Source organism: Myxocyprinus asiaticus, chromosome 35, assembly GCF_019703515.2.
Source record: "Myxocyprinus asiaticus isolate MX2 ecotype Aquarium Trade chromosome 35, UBuf_Myxa_2, whole genome shotgun sequence".
Lineage (NCBI taxonomy): Eukaryota > Metazoa > Chordata > Actinopteri > Cypriniformes > Catostomidae > Myxocyprinus > Myxocyprinus asiaticus.
This window is the reverse complement of record NC_059378.1, coordinates 648,508-673,730: the sequence shown is the minus strand read 5'-3', so window position 1 is coordinate 673,730 and position 25,223 is coordinate 648,508. Positions and strand designations below refer to the sequence as shown.

At 38.2% G+C, this 25,223-nt stretch overlaps 1 protein-coding gene across 1 annotated transcript in view; it reads right to left on the bottom strand.

Moving 5' to 3' along the window:
• Window positions 1-306: 306 nt before the first annotated feature.
• The window catches only part of LOC127425926 (collagen alpha-1(VI) chain-like), a 61,661-nt gene continuing 36,744 nt past the window's right edge, over window positions 307-25,223 (bottom strand). The window contains exons 21-35 of the mRNA XM_051672249.1: window positions 23,578-23,640; window positions 23,418-23,480; window positions 23,280-23,330; window positions 23,161-23,196; window positions 21,212-21,274; window positions 11,853-11,918; window positions 10,865-10,900; window positions 8,248-8,284; window positions 4,151-4,159; window positions 3,922-4,046; window positions 3,243-3,352; window positions 2,898-3,084; window positions 2,338-2,509; window positions 2,210-2,239; window positions 307-2,004 (exon numbers count right to left, since the gene is read on the bottom strand). Of these exons, the coding sequence (XP_051528209.1) occupies window positions 1,412-2,004; window positions 2,210-2,239; window positions 2,338-2,509; window positions 2,898-3,084; window positions 3,243-3,352; window positions 3,922-4,046; window positions 4,151-4,159; window positions 8,248-8,284; window positions 10,865-10,900; window positions 11,853-11,918; window positions 21,212-21,274; window positions 23,161-23,196; window positions 23,280-23,330; window positions 23,418-23,480; window positions 23,578-23,640 (1,641 nt within the window). The 3' untranslated portion in view covers window positions 307-1,411. The remainder of the gene's footprint in view (window positions 2,005-2,209; window positions 2,240-2,337; window positions 2,510-2,897; window positions 3,085-3,242; window positions 3,353-3,921; window positions 4,047-4,150; window positions 4,160-8,247; window positions 8,285-10,864; window positions 10,901-11,852; window positions 11,919-21,211; window positions 21,275-23,160; window positions 23,197-23,279; window positions 23,331-23,417; window positions 23,481-23,577; window positions 23,641-25,223) is intronic.

Below are 25,223 nucleotides of genomic sequence, written 5' to 3'. Positions count from 1 at the left end.
CATCTAAATAAATGTTGTCTCTATGTCTAGAGAACTAATTTAAGCTTGCACCTTTAAAGTGTTCCTTGGTAACATTCATTGGCTTGACTCAGATGTTCAAACTGATCCAGACCAAGGATTTTAAATGGTTTTGTGAGAATTTCTGTGGCTCATACAAGGCGATAAATTATTGCAAAAAGCCTTGCATGAAATTCTCCTAGAAGGACTAAATTGACACTGACCATTCACAACATCTATTTGGTGGATCACGAATTTGTGGATTCAGCAGCTGCACATGAGGAACATGGGTTAGTATTTCACACAGTGTTGGGGTGTAAAATCCTTTATTTCAAATACCTTTACAACAGCCATCAAGCTAATTTCTCACAAGAATAAAACTTTAAAGAAATCTATTGGTAAACAATGTCTTTGGCTACAGGTATAGAAACAATTTAGAAGAAACCTGTGCTGTGCATTTGAATAACTAAAGGAGCCAGAGTTTACATCGGTAGCACCACATTTATATTCAAGTTTTACCTGTAATTCTTAAAATAAAGTGTAACACAGACTAATGCAATTCATTGATGAATTGCTTGGGGGAATAAAAATACCTTTTAACCACACCTACCAATGGAGGGCGAATTTACCATCCAAAATATTTATTGGAATTGTATTTTGCTGCAATATATTTTTTGTATATATTACAAATGAACAATTTAGCTGTTTATTGTTTTAATGAATTGATTGATTGATTGATTGGTTGATTGGCAGTTCTGTCTCACATTTTACACATTCAAAAAACAATTTTAAGATTTATGTTTAAATTCCATCACAAAATGTTATCAAATTGAACTGAGTAATCTTTCAAACATATTTTTAATTTTTTTTATATATTTACATTTTTTATTTTTATTTTTTTAAATGACACATTTCAATTTGATGGAATTTTGTTATGAAATTGAAATGTGTAAATATTTTTTGGAGTGTTTGGCAAGTGTTAATTTTGAACACTATTTTTAAGATATATCAATATTGGTTTTCATATCTATATTAATAGATACAAAGCCTGCATGCACCATCACAGAGATTTCAGCTCCTGACCACTGAAAAAGCACATTTTGTGGCCTAAACATGGGATATATTATTGAAAATTTGAATCTTTGGATGGCAAATTCAATACAGTCATAAGTAATATGACCTACATGACATAAAAATAAGCATTATCCATTTCAGAAAGTCTTCTTAAATGAAACTGAGACTATGAAGTTTTGATACATCACACAAAAAAGAATAGACATAAAACGACAACAATCAATGCGTGTGCTATACTGAGTCCACCCACTTTCTTCTTGTGAACACGCCCCCTGCCTTCGCTCCTCCCACTACCCTATCACCCCCTCTCCTTTTGGTACCCAAGATGCCCTTTTCTGCCTCAGTCCAGGGAAATCTTGCGGGAGATAGTTTGGTAAAAGACGCCGGTGACCATCGAGCGGTAGTCAGGGGCTTTAAACAGATGACGGTAGGCGTACGTGTTGTCGTAGGGCCGGCCGCGGCTCACCAAGGTGCGCAGGTGTGCCTCGTTCACCTGATTTCCGACTGCCAGAATGTACAGCTCAATGCCAGCGCTGTTCAGCTGCTCCACAGCCTTCTCAATCTGGACGGTGTTGACACCTTGGGAACGACCATCGGAAAACACCAGCAGCTTCTTCTTCCTGTTTCTGCCGCCCCTGAAGCGCTCGATGGCGAAGGTGAGCGCATTTGTCACCTGCGTACCTGCATTCTGAAACTTGGCCTCTGCGATCTGAGCGAGAACTTGGGTGGTGTTAGAGGAGAATTCCGCCTCCATGTTGGCATTGTTGCTGTACTGGCCGACACCAATCCGCACCTGAAACCCTTGCCTTTCTGCCGACAGGAAGCGCTTGGCCAGAATCTGTGCAAAGTCCTTAGTCATCTGGAAGTTCTTGGAGCCCACGCTGGCTGAACTGTCCATCATGATGAGGACATCTGTGTTATCACTGAATTTAACTGGAACACAGGAAGAGGATGTTATTGTTAAGGAACAATTCTGGAAAACAAGACCAAATAAATCCAACCCGTGAATTTCCACATTAGTAAGAAACACCAAAGTCACTTAAAACAAACAGACATGGCAACACTAGTCAGAGAGGTGGTGAATACTGTACTTTAAGTTGAATCCCTCATCTATGAAGGTAATCAAATGAATACTTACTTGGACAAGTATAAGTGGGGCACTTCTTGTCTGTGAAAAGAAAAGCAATGATCAATGCACATCTCTTAAAGTCACATCCAAAACATAAAGCATCATAAATGTTTGTTTGCAGAAGACATTCAAACTACCTTCGCAGATTCTCTCAGTCAGGTTTTGCAGGAAGCTGTCATCCAGAAGCAGGCCAAAGTTGTTTAGGACAAAGGAGAAGCCCTCTCTGGGATCATCTTTACAAACTACATCATCCAGCTGTTCTTGATTGGGCCGCCTCTCTGCGTAATCACTCACGCCAACACCGCCAACCTGTCAGACAGCAGACCATATTCAAGGTTTATACCCATCTCACCCGTCCTTTCTTGTTGTGGTGATGATTCGCTCAACTCATTAAGTGTCATGGGATTCTCCTTGTCAAGTCTTTTTTATTCAGTTAATTCACCTTGAAGGTTTTGATTTTATGTTGTTGTTTGTTAGTGATTTTAAGATGCACTCAGAAGTTTCTTCCTCATTATAACAAGTTTTACGTCTAAAGAAATTAATTGTATTTTTGAAACATATGTATACTATAAATTCATGCACAGGGAAAACAAAATCAAAAGTGCCTTTTACCCCGGGGGGCCTTTAGCCCCGTTTGTACCCTACTTTGTAAACACAATTTTTCCACACAGCAAATTTATCTCATTAGCTCCTTTACCTTTAGTCCTTTGCCACACAACACGTTTAGAGGCACTTTGTCTCTCCTGGTGTCTGAGCGTCCATCAGTGAGCACAATGACCACGCTCCTCTCCGTCACAAGCTTGCCAATCATGTTTCTTAGCGAGTACTGCAGAGCTTCTCCAGTGTATGTAGCTTCAGCTAGCCAGCGCAACTCTTTCACAGCTCTAAAGACAAAAACAGCTTCTTCAGACAGGATGCCAGACATGCAGAGAAAATAAAATGCAAGCTCATCTAAAGTCAATACAGATGCCAGTAAGCCACAGGAGTGTATATGTCGTTATTGCAATATTGTGGATTTCAAAGGGATGTCAATGTTTCATACTGTTTTAGGTCCGTCAGGGTCTTAATGTTAGGGTCGCCAAGCTGTACGACCTCCTGAGCACTGGCACCACTGTACTGCACCACGCCAATACGAGACTCATTGGCACCAAACTGGAAACAAAAAAGAGACCAGAGAAAATAAACTTAAAAACAGCTCTACGAACACTATTCCTGCTTGAATCACCAAAATGGCATGAGATATCAAGTCTTGTTTTCAAAAACATCTCACAAAATTTGGTGGGGTTTATGCTTAAAGCAAGAAAAAACTATTTGCCAATGGGGTAAGAAAAATAAACTTGATTACCCTTTAAATCAAGTTTTTTTTTTTTTTTGTCTTGTACTAGACCAAATTATACCAGCTCAGACCAGCAAACCATCTTTGACTGGTTTAAGATGTTTTTCTCAGCAGGGATTACACTGTAAAATACATTTACCAACATTGTTGTGAAGGATGGAACCACATACAGTAATTATGATTTGTGTGGCCAAATGTAATAATTAAAGTATCAACCATTATAAAAAAACACATTTTGGTTGACCAGTAATCAGAATAATTGAGGAGGATGTGTTTCCCTCAATGTCTGTGGTGGATGCAACCCTGAATAAATCAAAGCTGACAGGGAACTGAAGTGTGAATGAACCTCATAATGATCTAAATAGGAATGTTAAAGAAAGTGTACCTGTCGTAACTTGAGCCGGTCCATTACAGTTACAATGAAGTCTTTCGCGATGGCAAAGTTAGAAGCCCCGATACTCTCAGAGCTGTCCACGATAAACGCGATGTCCAGGGGACCACACTTGCATTCTTTACAAAGAAAAAACATTATAAAAAGGCACTAGAGAAAACTACATCAAAAAAGCACAGTTTGAAATATTTCTTCTGAGACACATCAAAGTCTTGAAACTTACCACAACAAGCTGAAAGAAAGAGAGATTAAAAAACAGATTAGAAACTCATTTTCTCTCAAATATTCAAAGTGATTCATAATGACATTTTTGCTATTTTACAGATGGGAAAAACATGGTCTGGAAATCATAAAAGTTGCATAAATCTATTGATTTACACTTAAGAACTCAGCAGTTCATGCTCTGACCTAAATACTTTGTCTTTGCAGGTTTTTTTCATTCTTTTTTTTTGTTTTTTTAAACTTCTCTTATTTTTCACTTCTTATTTTTGAATTTGTAATCCAAAAGGAGAATATTATAAGAGTATAATAAGAGTTTGGACGTGTGGCTCGCACTTTCCAACCCGTCGCAATGGCTGACCCGGACCAACCGACTCAGCTACACAATGGCACCCGCCCAGGTTCAGCGGCGTCCACTTCACCTCGGAGATCACTACCCTTCTATGGAAGGGTGCGATAGAGCCTGTCCCTCCAGCCGAGATGAAGAAGGGGTTTTACAGCCCCTACTTCATCGTACCGAAGAAAGGTGGTGGGTTGCGGCCAATCTTGGACCTGCAAGTACTAAACTGGGCCTTGCACAGACTCCCATTCAAGATGCTGACGCAAAAACACATTTTAGCGAGCGTCCAGCATCAAGATTGGTTCGCGGCAGTAGATCTGAAGGACGCGTACTTCCGTGTCTCGGTCTTACCTCGACACAGACCCTTCCTGCGGTTTGCTTCAAGGGCCGGGTGTACCAGTACAAGGTCCTCCCCTTCGGCCTGTCCTTGTCCCCTCGCATCTTCACCAAGGTCGCAGAGGCAGGGAAGTGGGCGTCCGCATGCTCAATTTTCTTGATGACTGGCTAATCCTAACTCACTCTCGGGATGTGCTGTGTGCACACAGGGACCTGGTGCTCACACACCTCAGCCAACTGGGGCTTCGGGTCAAGCTCTCCCCAGTTCAGAGCATCTCTTTTCTCGGCTTGGAGTTGGACTCAGTCACGATGACGGCACGCCTCACGAATGAGCGCACACAGTTGAAACTTTTTCAGAGGCTCCTGGGGCATATGGCATCCTCAGTGGTGCATGCTATGGCTCTCCTGCAAGTGCACCAAGCCAAGGCGCTAAGAGAACTGCACGAGGGTAGTTCTGACCTGGGATTGATGCAGGAGCTGCGCTCACAACTGACCCTGCTCTGGGTGGGGTGTGGTCTCCGTGGTGACACCCCCCCAACATAGACATTTATGGCCCCCAGGCGGTTAACAAATTCCACTCTTTTTGGGGAGAAAAAAGAGGAAAAGAGGCCACGGCTGGGCTAGTCTGTCCCTATTTGTTGGGCAGTCGACTTGTTCCCGAAGGACCGTTTGACGCTCATAAGAGCGTTGGGGGAGGGTACGTGACGGCCTGATGCGCTGGCTGCGAGGCACACAGCGGTCTGCTCGTCTCGCACTGCCAGTCCACGTAACACAGTTCAGCTAGTTGTAGCGTTTTGTATAGGGACCCCTAGTGTCACTACATCGACACAACGTCGAGTGAGTGACAGATAGGGAACATCCTGGTTACTTTCATAACCTCCGTTCCCTGATGGAGGGAACGAGACGTTGTGTCCCTCTTGCGACAACACTGAACTACCCGCTGAAATGGCCGGGACCTTGTCTTGGCTCCTCAGCACAAAACCTGAATGAGTGGTTGCATACCAGCTCTTTTTATACCGTATGTCCGGGGGAGTGGCATGCAAATTCCACTTGCCAATTCCCACTGGCCTTTTTTCAAAAAGAAGAAGTGATTGGGGCTCCCAAGTGTGACCCCTAGTGTCACTACATCGACACAACGTCTCATTCCCTCCATCAGGGGACGGAAGTTACGAAAGTAACCAGGACGTTTTCACTTTGAACTCAACTACTGTCATGGCAGAGCAACAGTTTCAAGAGAATATTGCTGAGCAAGTAAGTTAAAGTCAGTATATTTATAGCAACTTACTTGAATAATAACACATCCATTTTTATGACACAGACATTTAAAGGAAACTCTATCGCCCCCTTGAGTACTGAGGTTTGTTCCCGCCATGGTAATGCAATAACGCACGTTTATCATGTTCAACCGGACTGCATGTTGGCAATGCGGTGGCCAATCATTCACATTTGCGTTCACATATTTGCTTCGAGTATGTTTCGGCTTTAATAGTGAAAGTGTGCAAAGAAAAGGCAAGACTGATATTCTGTTTGGGAAGAAAAATAAGTTCTAAAACTGTGCTACATGCAGGGCTCTGTTTTCGTGACTGTGCTAGGCGAAGCTCAATGCACAATGATCGTGTGCAACTTCTTATCTAATTTTCATGAGGGCGCAAATTCTAAGCGCAATTTTCATGCCAGCGCAAAGTGCAAGTGGGTGTAAGTGGGAGTGTTTGCACTATCTGTGGAGCAAACTGGGAGTGTATGTTGATGAAGTGGCCCAAAGCACAGTTTGTAATAGGTCATTGTGCTAATACGTATCAAAACCACGCATTTTTCCTCACTGAACTCAATTCCTGCATTTGCAGTTTGGAGATTCCACCAGCAGGTGGTAATAAAGTTCAAGTCCAAACTCAGAAAATCTAGTGGATCTACCCAGGCCCCCAGAAATATTTCTAGTTTAAATTATTACATGCAAAAATCCACAGCCTAACCTGGAATGCTAGCCATTATTTGTGTGTCACTTGATCAATATGATTTAAAATACTTACATTCTTTGTAATTTAACAGAGCCTACATCTAAATTCTGATGGGAATAAAATGTTCTATGCGTTTAAAAGAAGCGTGTCACTGTCATAGAAATATTCGTAAAGTTCAATAAGGACGCAGTTGATGTACAAAAACACTAAGTCCAGATTTCTGTTCTTCTAATTCATTGCATACAGTCCATTTACACTACCAACTTCTTATGAATGTGCTGTCTTTGTTTATATCACTCATGCCTGACAGGTGCTTGACATGGAATGGATTATATAATAGGAGGTGCAATAACCGGAGAAGAACCTCAGAATTAAATTGCACTTGACCCAGCCCATTAGTGCATTGTGCGCACAATTTCGCCAAACCCACTTGTGCCTTGACTTAGTGCATGCATGCAAGAAAATATCAAAACTTCAAGGCCATGCACATTGACGTTGCATGTATGACTTATCACATAACTCACTGTAAAGTCGGATTTATTTTAGGGAATTTTATCTGCTTTTTTAGACCCCTGGGGGCTCATTTATAGTGCATTTCAAACACTGATTTAACTCTAAAAGAAACACAGTATTTTATCTGTAATGAGAAATGTAATTTATAAACTTAAAATGCAAGTTTTTCATTACAACACCAAGCGGTGATGAATGTACAGGTTTACCTGGGAGGACACGATTCCATGCCCAAAAATGTGAGCCAGAGATATCAAGCATGTGTATCTAAGAGCCAGAAAATTAAAACAGCAGCCCACGAAAACATTAATCAAATCTGATTGGCTAGTTACTGCCGAATGGACTTTTTTAACTGAACTTTCATGCTTTTCTGTTCAAAGCATGTATATTTTCTCTCCAGCTGAATTATATCCCCCTCTCAAATGTCCAGACGTGATATTAAATATCTTAGTTAAGCTTCCAAAACTAATATTTAATATAAAAGCACAATATGAGCATTTAAATGAGGGGTTACAGGTTACAGTCTCAGCTGGAGTAATAGAGTAATTAAATAGTCTGCAAGTCTCTTTTAAAAACAATCAACAGATGAAATGTTCCTGTGTGACAGAACTGACTTCATACATCCGCCCATTATTTCTTTGAAGTTGCACCTTGGTTTAATATTTAGTTATCTAATGCAAAAATATTAAGTGTGACTTAAGAGTCCTTTAAATATTTTTTTTCAGTTTCTTCTGATTTCTGTCAGGTTTCGTCTGATATTTTGCACATCCTCTTTTGGCCTGTGGATTTTGTGGACACTGATCTAAACTATGTAGGTTGCTTTATCATCACTTGAAAGGCACGAGTCGGTGTTAAATGAATGTGGGCGACAGAAAGAGAACCATTTAAGGAGGCAAAAAAAACAGCTCTCAGTAGTAAGTCATGGGTTAATGAGAAGAGTTTAAAAACAGGTCTACTCACAGCACATCTTCATAATGATATCCAGAATCTCACATTCCTACAAAGAAAAGAGCGGGACAGTCATATGAGTCATATTTAAACCGCAGAGAGAGACTAAAGCTGCTGAAAATGATTTACTCTGTCGACATTTTGTATCACAAAATGGAGCCACAAGTCCATGTTGTTTTAATTACAGGAAATTCAGCTGCACTTTCTGCACAGACTTCCCAAAGACTCACGATTACTACAAAAACTTTTGCCCAAGAATAACTGCACATACTACACCGGTAGATGGAAAGAGTTCTGCTAAAGGAACAGTTCAACAAAACAAAAATTTTCACCCTGTCTTTTACTTGTTTTGATATCTTTCAGTAATTTGGATTTCATTGATATTTTGGCTTCAGGTTGAAAGCTGCATCTGAAATCGAGTATACACTGCATACTCATACTTTAAGAATGCAGGTGAGCAGTATAAATACATTCCAGACATATTTAATTCGGCAACCTGGACATTTTCCTGCGACTTAATCCTTATGTTCTGTTCAGACATTTTTGTCCAATTTAATCCCCTTTTTATACGTATATAAAAATGGTGTCCTTTATCTAAGTGGTCTGGGTCTTTGTGACATTTTTCTCTTTACTAAGTGCACATCTAAGTGCACAAATAAAATCCTACAAAATTCCATCAAGTTTAGGTGGCTCGTACTGTTCCCAGACAAATCAATAGGGCAATCAGTTGGGGAGTCCAGAACACACACACACACACACACACACACACACACACACACACACACACACGCACAAATTGTTGAGACTTTAACAGTGCCAGAGTACAGAACATTCCCACACCTACAACCACACACACTAACCCACCTACACCTCACACACACACCTACAACCACCCATCCACACCACACACACTAACCTGCCTACACCTCACACACACACCCACACACACACACACACACACACACACACACCTACAACCCCCCCCACACACACTAACCCACCTACACCTCACACACACACCTACAACCACCCAACCACCCCACACACACTAACCCACCTACACCTCACACACACACACACACCCCAACAACCACCCACCCTCCCTCCCACACACACACTAACCCACCTACACCTCACACACACACACCTACAACCACCCACCTCACACACACACACCTACAACCACCCACCTCACACACACACACACACACACACCTCACACACACACCTACAACCACCCAAACACCCCACACACACACACACACACACACACACACACACACCTACAACCCCCCCACCCACACACACTAACCCACCTTCACCTCACACACACACACCTACAACCACCCACCCCACACACACTAACACACCTACACTTCACACACACCTACAACCACCCACACCCACACACACACACACTAACCCACCTACAACCCTCACACACACACACACACACACACACACACACACACACTTACAACCCCCCACACACTAACCCACCTACACCCCTCACACACGCACAAACACACACACACACGCACACCTACACCTCACACACACTAACCCACCTACACCTCACACACACAGATACACACACACACACCTACATGAATGGGTCAGACTTCATAACAGCCACAATGCAGAACACACATGCATCATTTGGTTACCCTTTGACAAATAATAATACCAAAATATATATCCAAATGTATAACTTGTGATAATATCTATAAATTAAGTTACAGCTTTGGGTTACAGACACCATTCAGAAGAGAACACTGAGGCCACCTATAGGCTATACTTGACACTGCTATGAAATTGTCAAATTTTTGTCATGTTTTTTTCCAAGCAGATGGCAGCAGACACCTGTAATTCATGACACATAACAGCCTTTTTTATTAATATTAAACTTTGCTTTTTACTGATTTGAAGGTAAAAAATAAAAATAGCTCATGCTATTTAAAAATTAAATGGTGTAATATGAGCTAATTAGGTTCTAAATCCATAAAGCCCCCCCAAAATGCAAAAAAAAAAAAAAAAAAAAAACATTGTTAACTATGAAAGCAGTTAGTTTAGAGGTGTGACAAACAAAATATATCAATAAATGTGTTATCGCATATTTTTGAAAAGACAGGTTACATGAGTGTTACTCCAATATGAACAGAAGGGTTAATGATGTAATAACAACAACAGCAGTGAAATTAATCTACTCTGGTTTTGTTTAACAACACCATTTAAGCACAAGGATCAACTTTCTTGGTGTATAAAGCACTTACAGTTGACACTAGCCTTCTGATTTGTGGTTCTCCACTGTTTTTAAACATTTTAATTCACCATATAGAATGTGACGTCTCCTTAACTCCCAAGGCATTATGGGATAGTAAAGTGACCAGTTGATGTGCACCTCAAAATCTCGCTAGAAATAATAGGTCATCTGGGTATTTCATGCATACTCTTTTATAAATAGGCTTATGAGGATTTGGACATACTACTCCACTGGCATACTATATAGTAGGGAAGTATGCATAGTCAGATGCAGCATCAGTCTTCATTAAACACAAGCAGGCTTGATGATGCACTAAAGTACTAAACTACTGACTGTGATGTGGAATGTACATTGTTTATTACTCACATCTGCTCCTGCAGGCCCGGGAGGTCCTGGTGTTCCCTGTGTAACACAACAAAACACATGACATGAACAATGTGTGCATAAAGACACATATCAAATGTAAACATGACTCCTCCTATAGTTCTGACCAACCTAAACAGTCACTGTGTGTTCTGTTACATGTTACACAGATCTAGCTCTGCCAGAGTAAAGGCAGACAGGCCAGGTTTAGAAATCTCTTTCCAAATAAGAGCATTTTTGGGACACGAGTCTCCTCCTCCTCTCTGGATGTCATCCAGTGGCAAAGAGGAACATGGGAAAATTGCAGCTTGAAAGACATTGCTCTTCCCACAGACACTCATAACTCAATCCGGCCGCTCATCATCGTTCTACATAAGTGAAGAATTTCTCACATATAAACTCCTGTTGGATCCTCTGGATTGTTTGCTTTCAAAATGTTTTAATGCCAATCAACTTCTACATGTATTTGACCAGTAACTTGTATTTGTCCTGTTGCAGGTTTCTGTCCAGTATCTTGAATTCTTTAAGTGAGCATTTCACATGTGGTCAAGGGTGTTTCTGATACTATATCAAGATCAAAATAAAACTTGTTTTTCTGTCTCACATTATTTTGGCAATGGAAATGTTTTGGGTTATATTTGTTGATCACATTGCACTGGATTTCTCAACAAAATGTGTCAACTTAGACAGTTTTCTATGTTTCACTCATCTAGAATACAAATGCAGCATTTACAGAATGCCAGGATACAAAAAAGCCATACAAGGTGCAGAATATGGTGTTCGTCCAAACATTTATCGGTAAATATGAATCAGTAGGAGTTTCGTGAGACAGATCCGAGACACTACTGTTCATTCATTTAATAATATAAATTTATGCGTACAAAAACTTTCAGAATTAAACCCTGACATAATGAACTCCAACAGGAAAATATGCAGACATATCTCAGGCTAAATGTTTGAAATGGATTGATAAACGTATGTTCACACTCACAGGTCTTCCTTCAGGTCCTCTGTGCCCTTTGGCTCCTTTAGCTCCAGGTGGTCCTGGACTGTTGTTCTGTAAAAAGCACAACATATGCACATTAAATTAGGAAAATACTGTTATTAGTGGCTGTGCTGGACCATTTGAGTGCAGTTAATGTTTACAACATGTTTACAAGATGATCTGGATTTTCCGATAACAGGTCTTGTAGTTCCCCATTATGTCACTTTCAAATCTACTAACGTCCTTTTCAATAATAAGCATGTTCAGTTTTCATTTTTTATGAATTTTGAATAAATATCGTGTATCGTGATTATTTAGCATAATTAAAGCTGAAGTGTGTCATTTCTGCAAGACTAACGTCACCAAACGGGACTGCAAAAATTATGACTGTTTTCAAACAGGTTTCCCAAACACTGCTCGTCTTCTATTGGTTAGACCAGAGGTTTTCAAACAAGGGACCCCCAGGGGGTTTACGCATTTTTAAGATTTAAGATTTACGCATTTTAATTTCCGAACAAAATTCCATCAAATTGATTTGAGTAATCTTTAATAAAATAATTAAAATAAATATTTTAAGTTTTATTTATTTGATTTTGTTAAAAAAAATATATAATTCAGTTTGATGGAATTTTGTTATGAAATTGAAATGCATAAATCTGAATAAAAAGGCTAATATATATATATATATTTATTTTTTTTTATTTTTTTTAAATGTACTAGGGGGTCTGCAGAAAATTCAAAAATAAATAAAAATAAAATCTGAAAAAGTAAAAAAATAAAATAAAATAATAATAATAATAATAATAATATAAAAACTGTATAAAAGTTACATATTATGATATTATTACCATTTCATTCTGCTGTCCAAAGACTGACCGGAAATCATTAGATTAAAAATGATTATTACATTTTTTTAACAGCCATCGATTTTTTTTTAAGAGTAAGAAATAAAAACAATTCTGAATATAGTTTCTTATATTATAAAATACAATATAATATATTATGTATTTCTAAGTGTTTGTCTCTCCTTTGCAATGTACATACAGTGGCAAGGAAAAGTATGTGAACCCTTTGGAATTAGCTGGTGTTCTGCATTAATTGGTCATAAAATGTAATCTCATCTTCATCAAAGTCACACGTATAGACAAACACAATGTATAATCTTTCATGTTCTTTACTGAACACATCCCATTAAACATTCAGAGTGCTGTGAAAAAGTAAGTGTACCCCTAGGCTAATGACATCAACAAAAGCTAATTAGAATCAGGAGTGTCTGGCATCTAATTAATGAAACAAGACTGGAGGTGTGAGTTAGAGCTACTTTGACTTATAAAAAGCTCTCAAACATTTTGAGCTTTCTATTCACAAGAAGCATATTTTGACGTGGACCATGCCTCACAAAAAATAGATCTCGGAAGACCTACAATCTAGAATTGTTGCATAAAGCTGGAAAGTGTTAAAAAGTTATCTGGAAGAGTTTAGATATTCATCTGTCCACAGCTAGACAAACTGTCTATAAATACAGACTACTTAGTACTATGGGTACTCTCACTAGAAGTGGCCATCCAGCCATGAGAGATTATAACTGTTTGTGTGTTGTTAGTTTAAGCACATTGTCTTTGTCTAAACTTGCGACTTTGATGAAGATGAGATTTTATAACAATTAATACAGAAAACCAGCTACTTCTAAAGGGTTCACATACTTTTTATTGCCACTGTACTACCAAAAATAGTTTGTATTTGTTCTTGTTAGGCAATATTATCTATAAAGCTATTATTTAATTTTGCAAACAACATGTTGTCTTTATAATATCATGCTTAATATTTTTCTCACACAGTACAAATATGCAGATACATTCACACTGTAAATTCTGTCTCTTGCCAGATTACAGTTAGGCCAGTGAGATAATACTAACCACCTCTCCCCTTTTCATGTCATCTCTCTCATGCTGTTTCAATTACCTTCAAATGTCTCACTTCAAAGCCGTCACCTCTCATAGTTATTCTACCTCACGCTGGAGGCGAGGATAAACTATGCCGTCATGCCATCATTTTTTTGGTTCACTTTCATTACCTTGACAGACACTGGAGCGGATGTGGGCCCCTTGAGTTTGGGAGAGGCTGGAGGAGCCCCATCAAATGTTTACAAGGACACAAAAACATTTCCAAACAGTCCTGTCCAGCAGCAAGTCAGATTCTTTTTAAAGAGAATAACGGAGAGGAGAACTCCTTCATGACTCATATGGTGCAGATGTAATTGCCCTGACCTAGAAAAGGCTCCCAGAGGTCAGGGGTCACCCGACAACATATAGACACCATTAAATCAAATACTTTGTTATTTTATGTTATTGCCATAAACATAATGACATGTATTAATATCGCTTCGGCAAGGACAAGTCCACCAAGTAAATCACTTTAAATTATGTATATTCAACAGAATGTCAATAAGTTCAATGTTTATGCATGATCTAAACAAACACAACTCAAGTGAGCTCAGAACCTCTGAACACAGCAGTCTGAGAGGAAGCCAAAGCAGATATCAAAGATAAACATGATGGTCATCAGCTATTATTCGCTTAAGACCAAAGGACATGGTTCGTGAGCATTCCTTGCCTGTGCAAAACTCAATGCTCAATGCTAGGGTGTTGTGTGTGGCTGCCAGGGTGTTGCTATGTGGTTGCTAGGGTGTTGTGGGTGGTTGCTAGGTAGTTTCTAACTGGCCCAAGTGAAGTTGGTGTTTGTGTGGGACTCATTCTCTTCGGACCTGTTGAGTATTACAGAGAGCCTCTGGCAGTGTTTTCAGATTCCCTTGTTAAAACAAACAGTAAAAATCTGAAGTCACTGCTTCTTTTGATCTTACTGCAACCAAACGCATGTTTTACCTTGTCTAAATGATTTTTTGTATGCGACACTACTTTTACAGCGGGTCTTTATTGAGTAAAATAAACCCTTTGAAATAAGCACTATGTTAGATTGCAATGAGTAGCTGAAGAGTTACAGAGAGGTGATAAACACAAGGGTAAGTTTCTAATTATCTTAAAGTGTGTGTGTGCGGTGGAGCTTTGAGTGCATCTGTCTAATGCCACTGCCCTTTCATGCTTTAGGCATGAAACACACTCTACCCAAGTACATTCCAAAATTTGTATAACAAACTTGACTCTGCACCCACTGATAGCATTATTTTAGAACTTGATTCACTAAAGGAATCATGCAAATCAGGAAACTGTGCAAACATGCCCAAAAAATTAGCACTGAATGCAATTTGCATGCCACAATTCCCAATCTTGTGGGTCAGATCTGAATCCCAGATTGTGGAGGATATAGCAGACTTTACTGCATCACTGTGATCCACACACCTGAATCGGCTCTTTAAAGTGGCTCAAGTACGTCACGTCTGTATATATGCTTGGTTATAATACTCTTCTCCAACATTTGATGAATTTGATCACTTGAAAATGTACGCAAATGTCTCTTAAAAAACAAACTTCTGTTTACTGCCTGCTTTCCGCCGTTGATAACAGCGTAATGTTAACTGCATCAAGAAAATAGTGCCAACCTTTGTGAATAAGGTGTCATGTATAATAAGTAGAGCTGTCAGAATTAACACATTAACGCATGTGATTCATCTATGAAGTGCAACGCGCTCATTTTTATTAATCTCTGGGTTGTTTTGGGGGTCTCATGCCGCTCCCCCACAAGATGCCGTCCTGGGCAACTGCTCATGTCGCCCATGCCTAATCCGCCACTGTCGCTATTTACGCATTTAACGTTAATCCAGCATAAACCAGTATAAACACTTGTTGGGAGGGCGGAATCTTTGTAATGTGTCCGAATGGAGTAATTACACTGACTGACACTACAAACACACACACAACAGCGCTTCCATGTCAGTGATAAAATTATGGGGAAAGGACCTCTTAGCGCTATTTGATGTACAAAACAATCCCAGATGGGATTTATGATGGAAATCAAGTATTATTCAGTGTAAGTAAGGCACATTTTACCACAGAAGCACACCAAGTCTTAACTATCACCAAAACACAGAATGAGACGTTTTTGTCTGCAAGCGCTTTTCATGTGGAGTTCAAAGCAGCGCTTGACGCCCTGATGCGAATTATGAATGCAGCTTCACGATTGCTGTAGGAAAGTGAATAGCCACAGTCTGCTGGCTGATGAATATTGTGGAGGATGAGAGTTTAAGAGATTTAATGCCCATTGGAGTGAATATGCAACCTATGTGGGGGTTAGTTCTTTCAATTAGTCAAACTCACACTAAGACTTTGGGAAATGTTTAATGTTCTTGAATTGGTGATATTTTAGTGCATTTCTATCTTTATACTGTGGAAGGCTTTGTTTGGAAAATGTTAATAAAACATTATATTGTTAAATATTGTTTTGTGTTCTTTCCTAAGATGGAAATACATGCATTTTGACAGGACAATACGTGTATATGGTGTCAAATTTCAGCATTTTCAAAATCTGCAATTAACTACAAATAATCACGCGATTAATTGCAATTATACATTTTAATTGACTGACAACAATAATACACCTAATCTACATAAAAAAGCCATTTTGCTAACTTAATTGAAATACTCAAGATGCAGCACTATTTCACTATTACTTAAAATGGACAGCGTGTGGTTAGTGAACAAGATGCATGTTTTTGTGCTGAAATACCATATGCAAAAGTGGCTCGACTGTTTCGTTGATTCACCCCCTGAGGTTTGTTACCACAATTATACAAAAACACACGTTCAGTATGTACAACTCTACTGCACACTTGCAACAAACTGATCTCACAGCGAAATCTGAAACAGTTGGTTGACTTTTCTTTATTTAAAATCGGTCTGTGTGTACCAGATTTCGAAACACTGCCCCTAGTGGCCAAAGTGGTAAGTGTTGTTGGGCATATGGGCACGTGTGAGCTCCATTTTCCAGGTGAAATGTCCACGGAGGGGTGCCAAAAGCAAGTTGGATTCAAACTGAATCCCGAACACAAAACTCAAACCTAAACCTTACCATCAGTGAAGTAAAAATGTTATGTTACAGTGGAAAATGCAACCTCCAAATCGTGCTTGTCACTGATTATGCTAACACAATTACTTCCTAGTTTCAGCGTGGGATCTGAACCTGGGTCTCACACACTGCTGACGCAATGAGCTTCCTGTCGCACCACAGGGGCAGGTAAACCTGCATGTGCTGATGCAAAAATGTCTGACAGGAGACGGCACTTGTCAGTGAGTCTGCATAATGTGGCCGATCCTAGTGTTCCAGAACTCTTGCAAACAACAAAAAGAATATCTTGAGAAAGGACCATAATAGCAGTCAACGACTGGAAAACAAGCCTCTCACACATGCTCGCCTACGCTGTTTTTGCCTTTGTACGTATTAGAATAAAAACAATGAATACTGAAGCAGTCTGAGTGTATAATTACCAAAAATTTACTCCAGATGACACTAGATGAAAGCTTGCAAGCATATGTGTATGATGCCATTGTACTGTATGTCTGCTTGTACAACCACAACAAAGCAACTCAGATTGCTCTGATGGAAAACTACTAACAAGCAAGACCTCAGTGCTGTTATATAAGCATGTGTGATATGTTTACACACGACATACGCCAACTTAACGAATTTATACACTAATATTATTAGCACACTAATATTCCACACAGTAAGCATGGGCTGTATGAACACATTTTTTATTGAGGAAACGGTATCACAATATAATTATTTTGGTCTGAAATTCAATTTAAAAAATGTTTTTTATATTAAATGAGCATGTGGTAATTATTCTGGATAACCAAGTGAATTAAACTCAAATTGCAAATTAAAGTGATGAAAGACAATTTTTCATACCAAATTAAGTCACATTATATAAAACACCCACATTAAAAGGCTCAAAACAGTAAAGAACAGACAGTCCTGTCTCTTTATTCTGACTGGATGGGTCACATTTGAAGCTGTTGTAAAATAGCTTTTAACCTCCTAAGACCTCACGTACACATGCGTGGACATTACGTTTTGGCTGCGCTATAGGCTATGCATATTTTAATTTAATTTAAACTAACTGATCTCAGTTCAGGAGACTCTGGGCTGTCATTAAAGGGTTAAACTTTGTGACAAAGCAATGAGGCGGCGATCACAACTGAGTTTATCTTTGGGAGAAACAGCAAAAAAACTACACCTGGTAAGAAACCTAATTCAGTTTTTACTGTTTGAGTCAAAAGATTAGAGTCTCTAGTTTTATCTGATATGCCAGTATCAATGCCAGGTAGTCAGATCCCTGTCAGGTGCCTTCCAAAATCTTTCCAATGGGAATAAATATGAACCATGACCCCAGCGGATCAAACTCTTTGTTGGGCTAGTTGTGGTTTTCTGACCACCCCAGATGGACAGTGCTGTTTATTTTGGGATGAATTCAGAATTTCCTCTTGTAAACACAGACAGGGTGCAAGGTGATTGCATCTTTGAGTTGTTTGTACATGTGGTTTCAGAAAGCATCCAAACATCACAGCCCATGCAGGGTTGAGAGGAACATGTGAGGAAGTCTCATTTAAGATGACCATCCTCAAGACATGAGTGTCAGCTCTTACTAACCGAGCCAAAAATGTGAAATGCTGCAAAAACTGGCCAACTGGCTATTTTGAAACAACATATTACACAGAGCAGAACTGAACTGCAAGAGTCTTACTGAGTAAGCAGAGACCAAATCCAATCCATGAACTTCTACCTCATAACATCAATCCCTGGACATGGGAAACTAGTGCTGTGTCCAATCCCTTGACTCTGCTCGGGGAAAATATTTGCTGTTTAGTGACAATTTTGAAGATGCATCTGTAGGACAGGAAGTATTTGGGAGCAGTCAGAGAATGTAAACCGAGGAGTCTGGCTTTAGAAAAGTGTCATAATTGTGCTGTGCTCAAATGTTCACTAACTTACACAATTCTTGTTTATCCAAGCCAGTTCTAATCATTAAAAAAGCACTTTGTTTATTAGTGCATGCATTCTCTAAGGACAAGGTTGTTTACCCAGCATAGTGTACCGAAAAATAAAACTTGGCTCTAACGAGACTTTTTCACAACTAATTGATGGTAAAATGCAGTTTCACAAGACTTCCTTTTAAGCCATTTGAAACTAAGGCATCTAATAAAAATACTGCCTGCTTAAAAAACAGACCAGCCTCTTTAACTACGCTTCCTTGAATCCACAACAACAGAAGACACAGCAGCTGCTTGAACTTAAAACTGAAAACAGCAACCAAAAATCTAAGTGAAGCTCAAACATTCTCTATGACATTCAAGAGAGCAAGGCAGCTTGCTACCACACATCGACAGACACGTAAATGGAAAGTTCAACACAGCATTTGTGGCAAAATGTTGATTACAGAAAATTATTTTGACCTAAAAAAAATTGCAAAAGCTACAGTTACAGTAAGGCACTTACAATAAAAGTAGACGAGGCAATGCAATAAACATTAACATACACACTGTTTTAAGTGTTGCATTTTTTCCATGTTGAAAGATTTTCTCCTCTCCAGTTTAAAATGCAAAATAAACCATGAGTAATTCATTCATCAGTTGATCTTCTGTGTCTCTGTCTGTTTGAGCATCCAAACTACCCGACACAACAACATTGACTCAACCAATAGCGTGAGCTGGGGGCGGGGCTATCTGTTTATCAAACAATCACTGACAGGGGGAATTTTCAGGAAACCTGTTTGAAAACAGCCATTATTTGTGCAACTCTGTTTGGTGATGCTAGTGGTGCAGAAATTACACATTTTAACATCGTGTGACCCCGCGTCCACATGCGTGGACATTATATTTTGACTTTGCTATACGTAACACATAATTTAAATTCATTTAAACCTACTGATCTCAGTTCAGGAGACTCTGTGCTGTCAGTAAAGGGTTAAACTTTCAACTTACGGAGTCATGTGATCAAACAACATGGCGCCGATCACAGCAGAGTTTGTCTTTGGGAGAAACGCCAACAAAACTACATCTGCTAAGAAACCTAATTAAGTTTTTACATTGAAACCTGTTTGAGTCAAAAGAGTTGAGTCTCTAGTTTCATTCAATATGCCATTTTTTAAAATTTGAGCGATTAATTGCAAAACACCACACTGATAAACACAATGACCACGTATGTGGACTCTATGCTCAGTTTCAGTTAAAATATCCGATATTTACTGTGTATTATCACTGAGAATAAATGTGTTCATCCAAAAGCTAAAACAATGTTGCTGTCAGAGGCTTTATATGGAGTTAGGATGAAAATAAGATGCATTTCAAACTGTTCTGAGACCAGTGCAGACAGACAGCACACTGGAGGTTAAGTCATTCACTAAATAGGGAGCAAGGGAGCATCCTATAGCTCTCTATGCAGTTAAGTGCATTCACTCCTAAAATCTGATCAAAAGTTCAGTTTCAGGCTGCAGATGATGTTTGGATCACTCAACATGTTTGACAGACATGTGACAATGATAATCAGTACATAGATTCACAATTTATAATGTATCATTTTATTTTAACATGGTTGACAGTGATTGGATGATGCTGGACATTACTTTGAATCAGAATTAATTATGATAATTTATTATGTCATGTCAAAAACATAATATCAACACTCCTGCAAACATAATAAACTATCTGACTTTCTATAGGGTGGTATTATTTAAAATTTCTGAACTTAGTCCTGCTGTCCACATATGTGGACATCAGTTATTAGGGAACTGTTTTTTTTTTTTGTTTGTTTTTTTTTTGCATGTTTATTAAGTGCTACTAGTTACAAATCAAAAAAAGGAAATGGAAAATGCACACAACAGTCACGCTCGGGTCTCAAGAGGTTAAACATAAAAAGTAGTACTACTACAAATATGACACTTTTTGACATCTTTTAAAGCTCAAATATGACAAATTTTTTAAGGATAAATTCATTGAAGTACTTTAACAGAATACAAGCTGCACATTACTGCTTTAAAACCCCTAAAGTGTATATGGTTGTGTGACAATAAAAGTGATTTGATTTGATTAAAGTGTATCTCTCTGTTTGCCTCCATTGTAAGTGCCTTAATGTTACTTTAACAATAATAATAATAATAATATGTTCTGTGATAATCAACATTATACCACAAATGCTGCTGACAGCACTGAGTCTGTACTAAACCTGGAACTAAACTAAGAGAGAATGACAACATTATGAAAAACAGATGAAGGAGAGGAAAACAGGGATGAGATATGCATACTACGGAAAACTTGGACTGTGCCGAGAGACTGAAAGACACTGATAAAGAAGCAAAACAAGAGAATAGGGGAGGGCAGATAGTGACTGACACAAGTGTACCAAAAGTGACTCACATCTAATCCAGGGTCACCTGGCTCTCCATCATCTCCCTTGGGTCCAGGAGTTCCTTTTCCACCCTTGAGAGAGAAAAAAGTAAAAGAAGAGAGAGAGAGAGAGAGAGAGAGAGAGAGTTGAGATGAGATGAGAGGAACTATCTTTGCTGTGTCAGCTTAAACAATATACAGTACATATTTTATGGATGAGCAGACACAGCTGCTGTCTATTGCAACACATCCACACATACAGTCTGCACTAACTCCTGCTCAATCAAACCCTTTGTGTTCCTGGTAATAAATCAAAAGAATCACTCTCAGTATTAACATCATCCTCCATATGGTTGTTATCCCTTATTTTGTAAATAATTTTGAATTTCATAATAGCCCAAGGTATGTGAATGATATGCCTGTAAAGCGTAACAGTGACTGCCCACATTATTCTGGCTCATTCCCTCTGTAGGCATACAAAAATTACAAATAAGAAAGTTATATAAGAACCGGACCAATACATTTCAAAATGTATCACAACATCAGATTTGATTCTATGTAAAAAGCACTTGTTAATTATTATTATTATTTATTTATTTTACTTTTAATTAAAAAAAAAAAAAAATATATATATATATATATATATATATATATATTTTGGTATATGTTTAACATTAACCAAGATTAATATTTATTTTTGAAAAAAAAATGCATTATTAGTTCATTTTAACCAATGTAGTTAACTAATGTTAACTAATACATCTTTTAAAGTGTTACCAAATAGCATTTAAAATGGGAAAACAGACAAAAGTACAAGACAGTTTACTTAATGTTCTTTTATGAGTAAATAAACTACTAATCCCATGAAGCATTGCAAATTATGTAATCGAATCAGAAAAAACGGTACATTATAAAAGTATAACATACTTAAGTTATTCAAATATATTAGTAGTTTAAGAGTGTCGGGAGACTCAGTTGCGTCATTCACAATGCTTGATGAGAGTGGGGCGTTTCCATTTTAACAGCGAGTTCTCTGATTGGTGGATCTCTCTTCAGCATTATGGGTAATGTAGTTTTATAAAATGGAAGTTAAATTTCACACTGACCTGTGGCATTTAAAGAAGCATTTAACCATTGATTAACATAATCTGAGATTATTGTGTTTGGCCTCTAAAACAACTAACCTCAGTTTTGATGACTTGTCCACTTATGTTAAACCGTGTTTTATTTGATAGTGCGCTTAAGTTTGACAAACAGAATAATTCTGTTGTCAAATCTAGTTTTCTTCCACCTACGTGTTTTGGCTAAAGTTAAGTCTTTTCTTTCTTTCAAGAACTTTGAAAGGGTGATCCATGCCTTTATTTCATCAAGACTTGACTACTGTAATTCTCTCTATATATGGATTAACCAAACACTTCTTGCTCGGCTCCAAATGGTTCAGAATGCTGCTGCCAGGCTCTTGACTGGTGGACGAAAACGTGAACACATAACAGCTACTTTAATTTCTCTGCACTGGTTGCCATTCATTATAGAATTGAATTTACTCTTTGTTTTTAAATCCCTAAATGGATTAGCATCATTTTACCTCTCTGATCTATTGTCTGAACCCCATCCAGTGAGATCTCTTAGGACTTCCAACCAGAGATTTTAACTATCCCAAAGACTAGACTGAAACTGAGAGGTGACTGTGCTTTTGCTGTAGCTGCACCCAAGCTCCGGAATAGCCTACCTATTTTTATTAGAACTGCTTTAACAGTACACAACTTTAAATCAAAGTTTAAACAACTGTTGTTGTTTTTAATTGTGCTCTATAAATAAACTGACATTGACATTAACAACCTCAGAGATAAGGGAAGGTCTGTCTTAAAAGGTTTATGGTTTTTCACCAAAAATATATTTTTTTCAAGTAAAGAAATCAATGGGATTTCTACTTCCACAACCCTACGGCTGTGATCTTCTGTAAAGTTCAGGACACTTACAGGTACTCCTGTGTCTCCCCTGGGTCCAGGATAACCCTAAAATACAAAGCACACATATATGAAAATGACTTTTGAGGTCAAGATGTGCAATCGCAAGCTAGAATTGAGAGGTACTCAACCTGGAAACCATGGCAACCCTCAGTTCCATTTCCTGGTGGTCCATCTGTACCCTAGTAGGTCAAAATCATAATTACATCATCAGTCAACTGTGTCCGGTCAGTTTAAACCAGTGGTGCAGATCAACAGGACTGACTCACCCTCTCTCCCATCAGGCCTCTGTCTCCTGGAGCCCCTTTGATTCCTCTGGGCCCTTTTGGTCCCTAATATGCAGAAACACAACATGGGAAATGTAGGTCAGTCATAGGTGTTTAGATGGATCTGGTTGAAAGAGAATCGAAACTAGTTAACCTCACACACCTCTGGCCCGGTAAAACCCTCATCACCACGGTAACCAGGTGCGCCGAGTCTTCCTGGCTCACCCTGTTGGAGAGATTAGACAAGAAATTATTCCCAAAGACATTTGAATGTTCAAATCAGGGTACTTTTGTAGGAGGAAAGTGTAACAACTGAGTGTTAGTTAAAGTCAGTGTCCTCTTGGCTTGGTTGGAGTGTATTTGGTGATAATGACCAGATGACTGAGCATTATCCCGCCTATTACACGGCTACTTAAGGAAAAAATACATAAATACATATCGCAAGCCCTTTCGACATTTAATCATGTGAAGGATATGAATTCTAGATATAAATATATTCAAATATTTTTTATTTGTTTTGCTGTTGTTGAAACTTTATAGAAATACATTTTTTACTATTTAAAAAAATCCATATCAGGAATGAAATTACTACTAGTGAAAGTGCTAATATCAGTAATTAAATTTGAACTAGTAAAAATGTTAATCTTTGATATAAAAAATTACGCCATCACTCGCAGAAATACCCATTCGGGTAAAATGAAATTTAACCTTTTAAGCTCTGAAGGTGTTTTTAAAGACTTTCTTTAAAAAAATGTACCCAAAATTAAAGGCATATAACTCGACAAAAGAAAAAACATGGAGGGTCAAGTGTCTGGAATCATTGTAAAGAAAACTTTAAAAAAATATGTTTTTAATGATATTGATTATTATACATTCTGAGACTAACAAACAGCAGAAAAATCACAGAAACAAAACTGATCCAAAAATGTACTTTTTTTTTCTTATTTGACATTATATATCTCTGGGTGTAAATAAAGTGGCTCCAAAAAACTGTTTTTGTTTTATTCCCAATCATGTCAACTGTATCTGAGAAAAAGTTTGTGTTGATATGACAAAGCAATCAAAAGTTATAGCATTACAAATATAATTTATCATAGTGTCCAAAAACATCTCCAAACAAATAAAACATAATAATTGTACATAAGAACTAATTACACATGCAAACACAACAATGACTAAAGGTTTGCATAGCATGCAGACATGATTTTAGTAATGAGATTTCACAGAATGAGTTTCATTCTGTGTCATTTGAGTCATCATTGAGTCTGTGTCATGTATTTGGCGCCATCTCCTGGTGGTCATATGTAACATTGTGCTTCATGTGGATTATCTAATGATCTATGCATCTGATTACCTTGTGTGTGGGCTCGTTTGAAAGATAATCACCTCTTCTAAATAATGGTATGTGATATATTTTCAGTTTATTTTTCATGAAGTTATAAGCAAAAACGCGGCATATAAGCAACACCAACATAATTGTCAAAGACATATACTTAGCTATTACTCACTATATTTTTGTCTGTGAGTAAAACAAATAGGCGGGTTGTATTCTACTCTTTGAGAGCTTTCCAACAACATATGACACATTTGATGAGTTTTATGTTTTTACTGATTACAATAATATGTACAGTGCAACTTTTATTTGTATTTATTTATTTACTTTATTTTTTATAAATGATCAAAACTAAACACTTCTGATTTGTCTGCAAATTTCAAAGCACTTGTTCAGATTCCGTGCTGATTTAGGGCCATACAGCACCATTGTGTGTGTGACATTGCTTTTACACAACAGTTCAACGAAGTAAATAA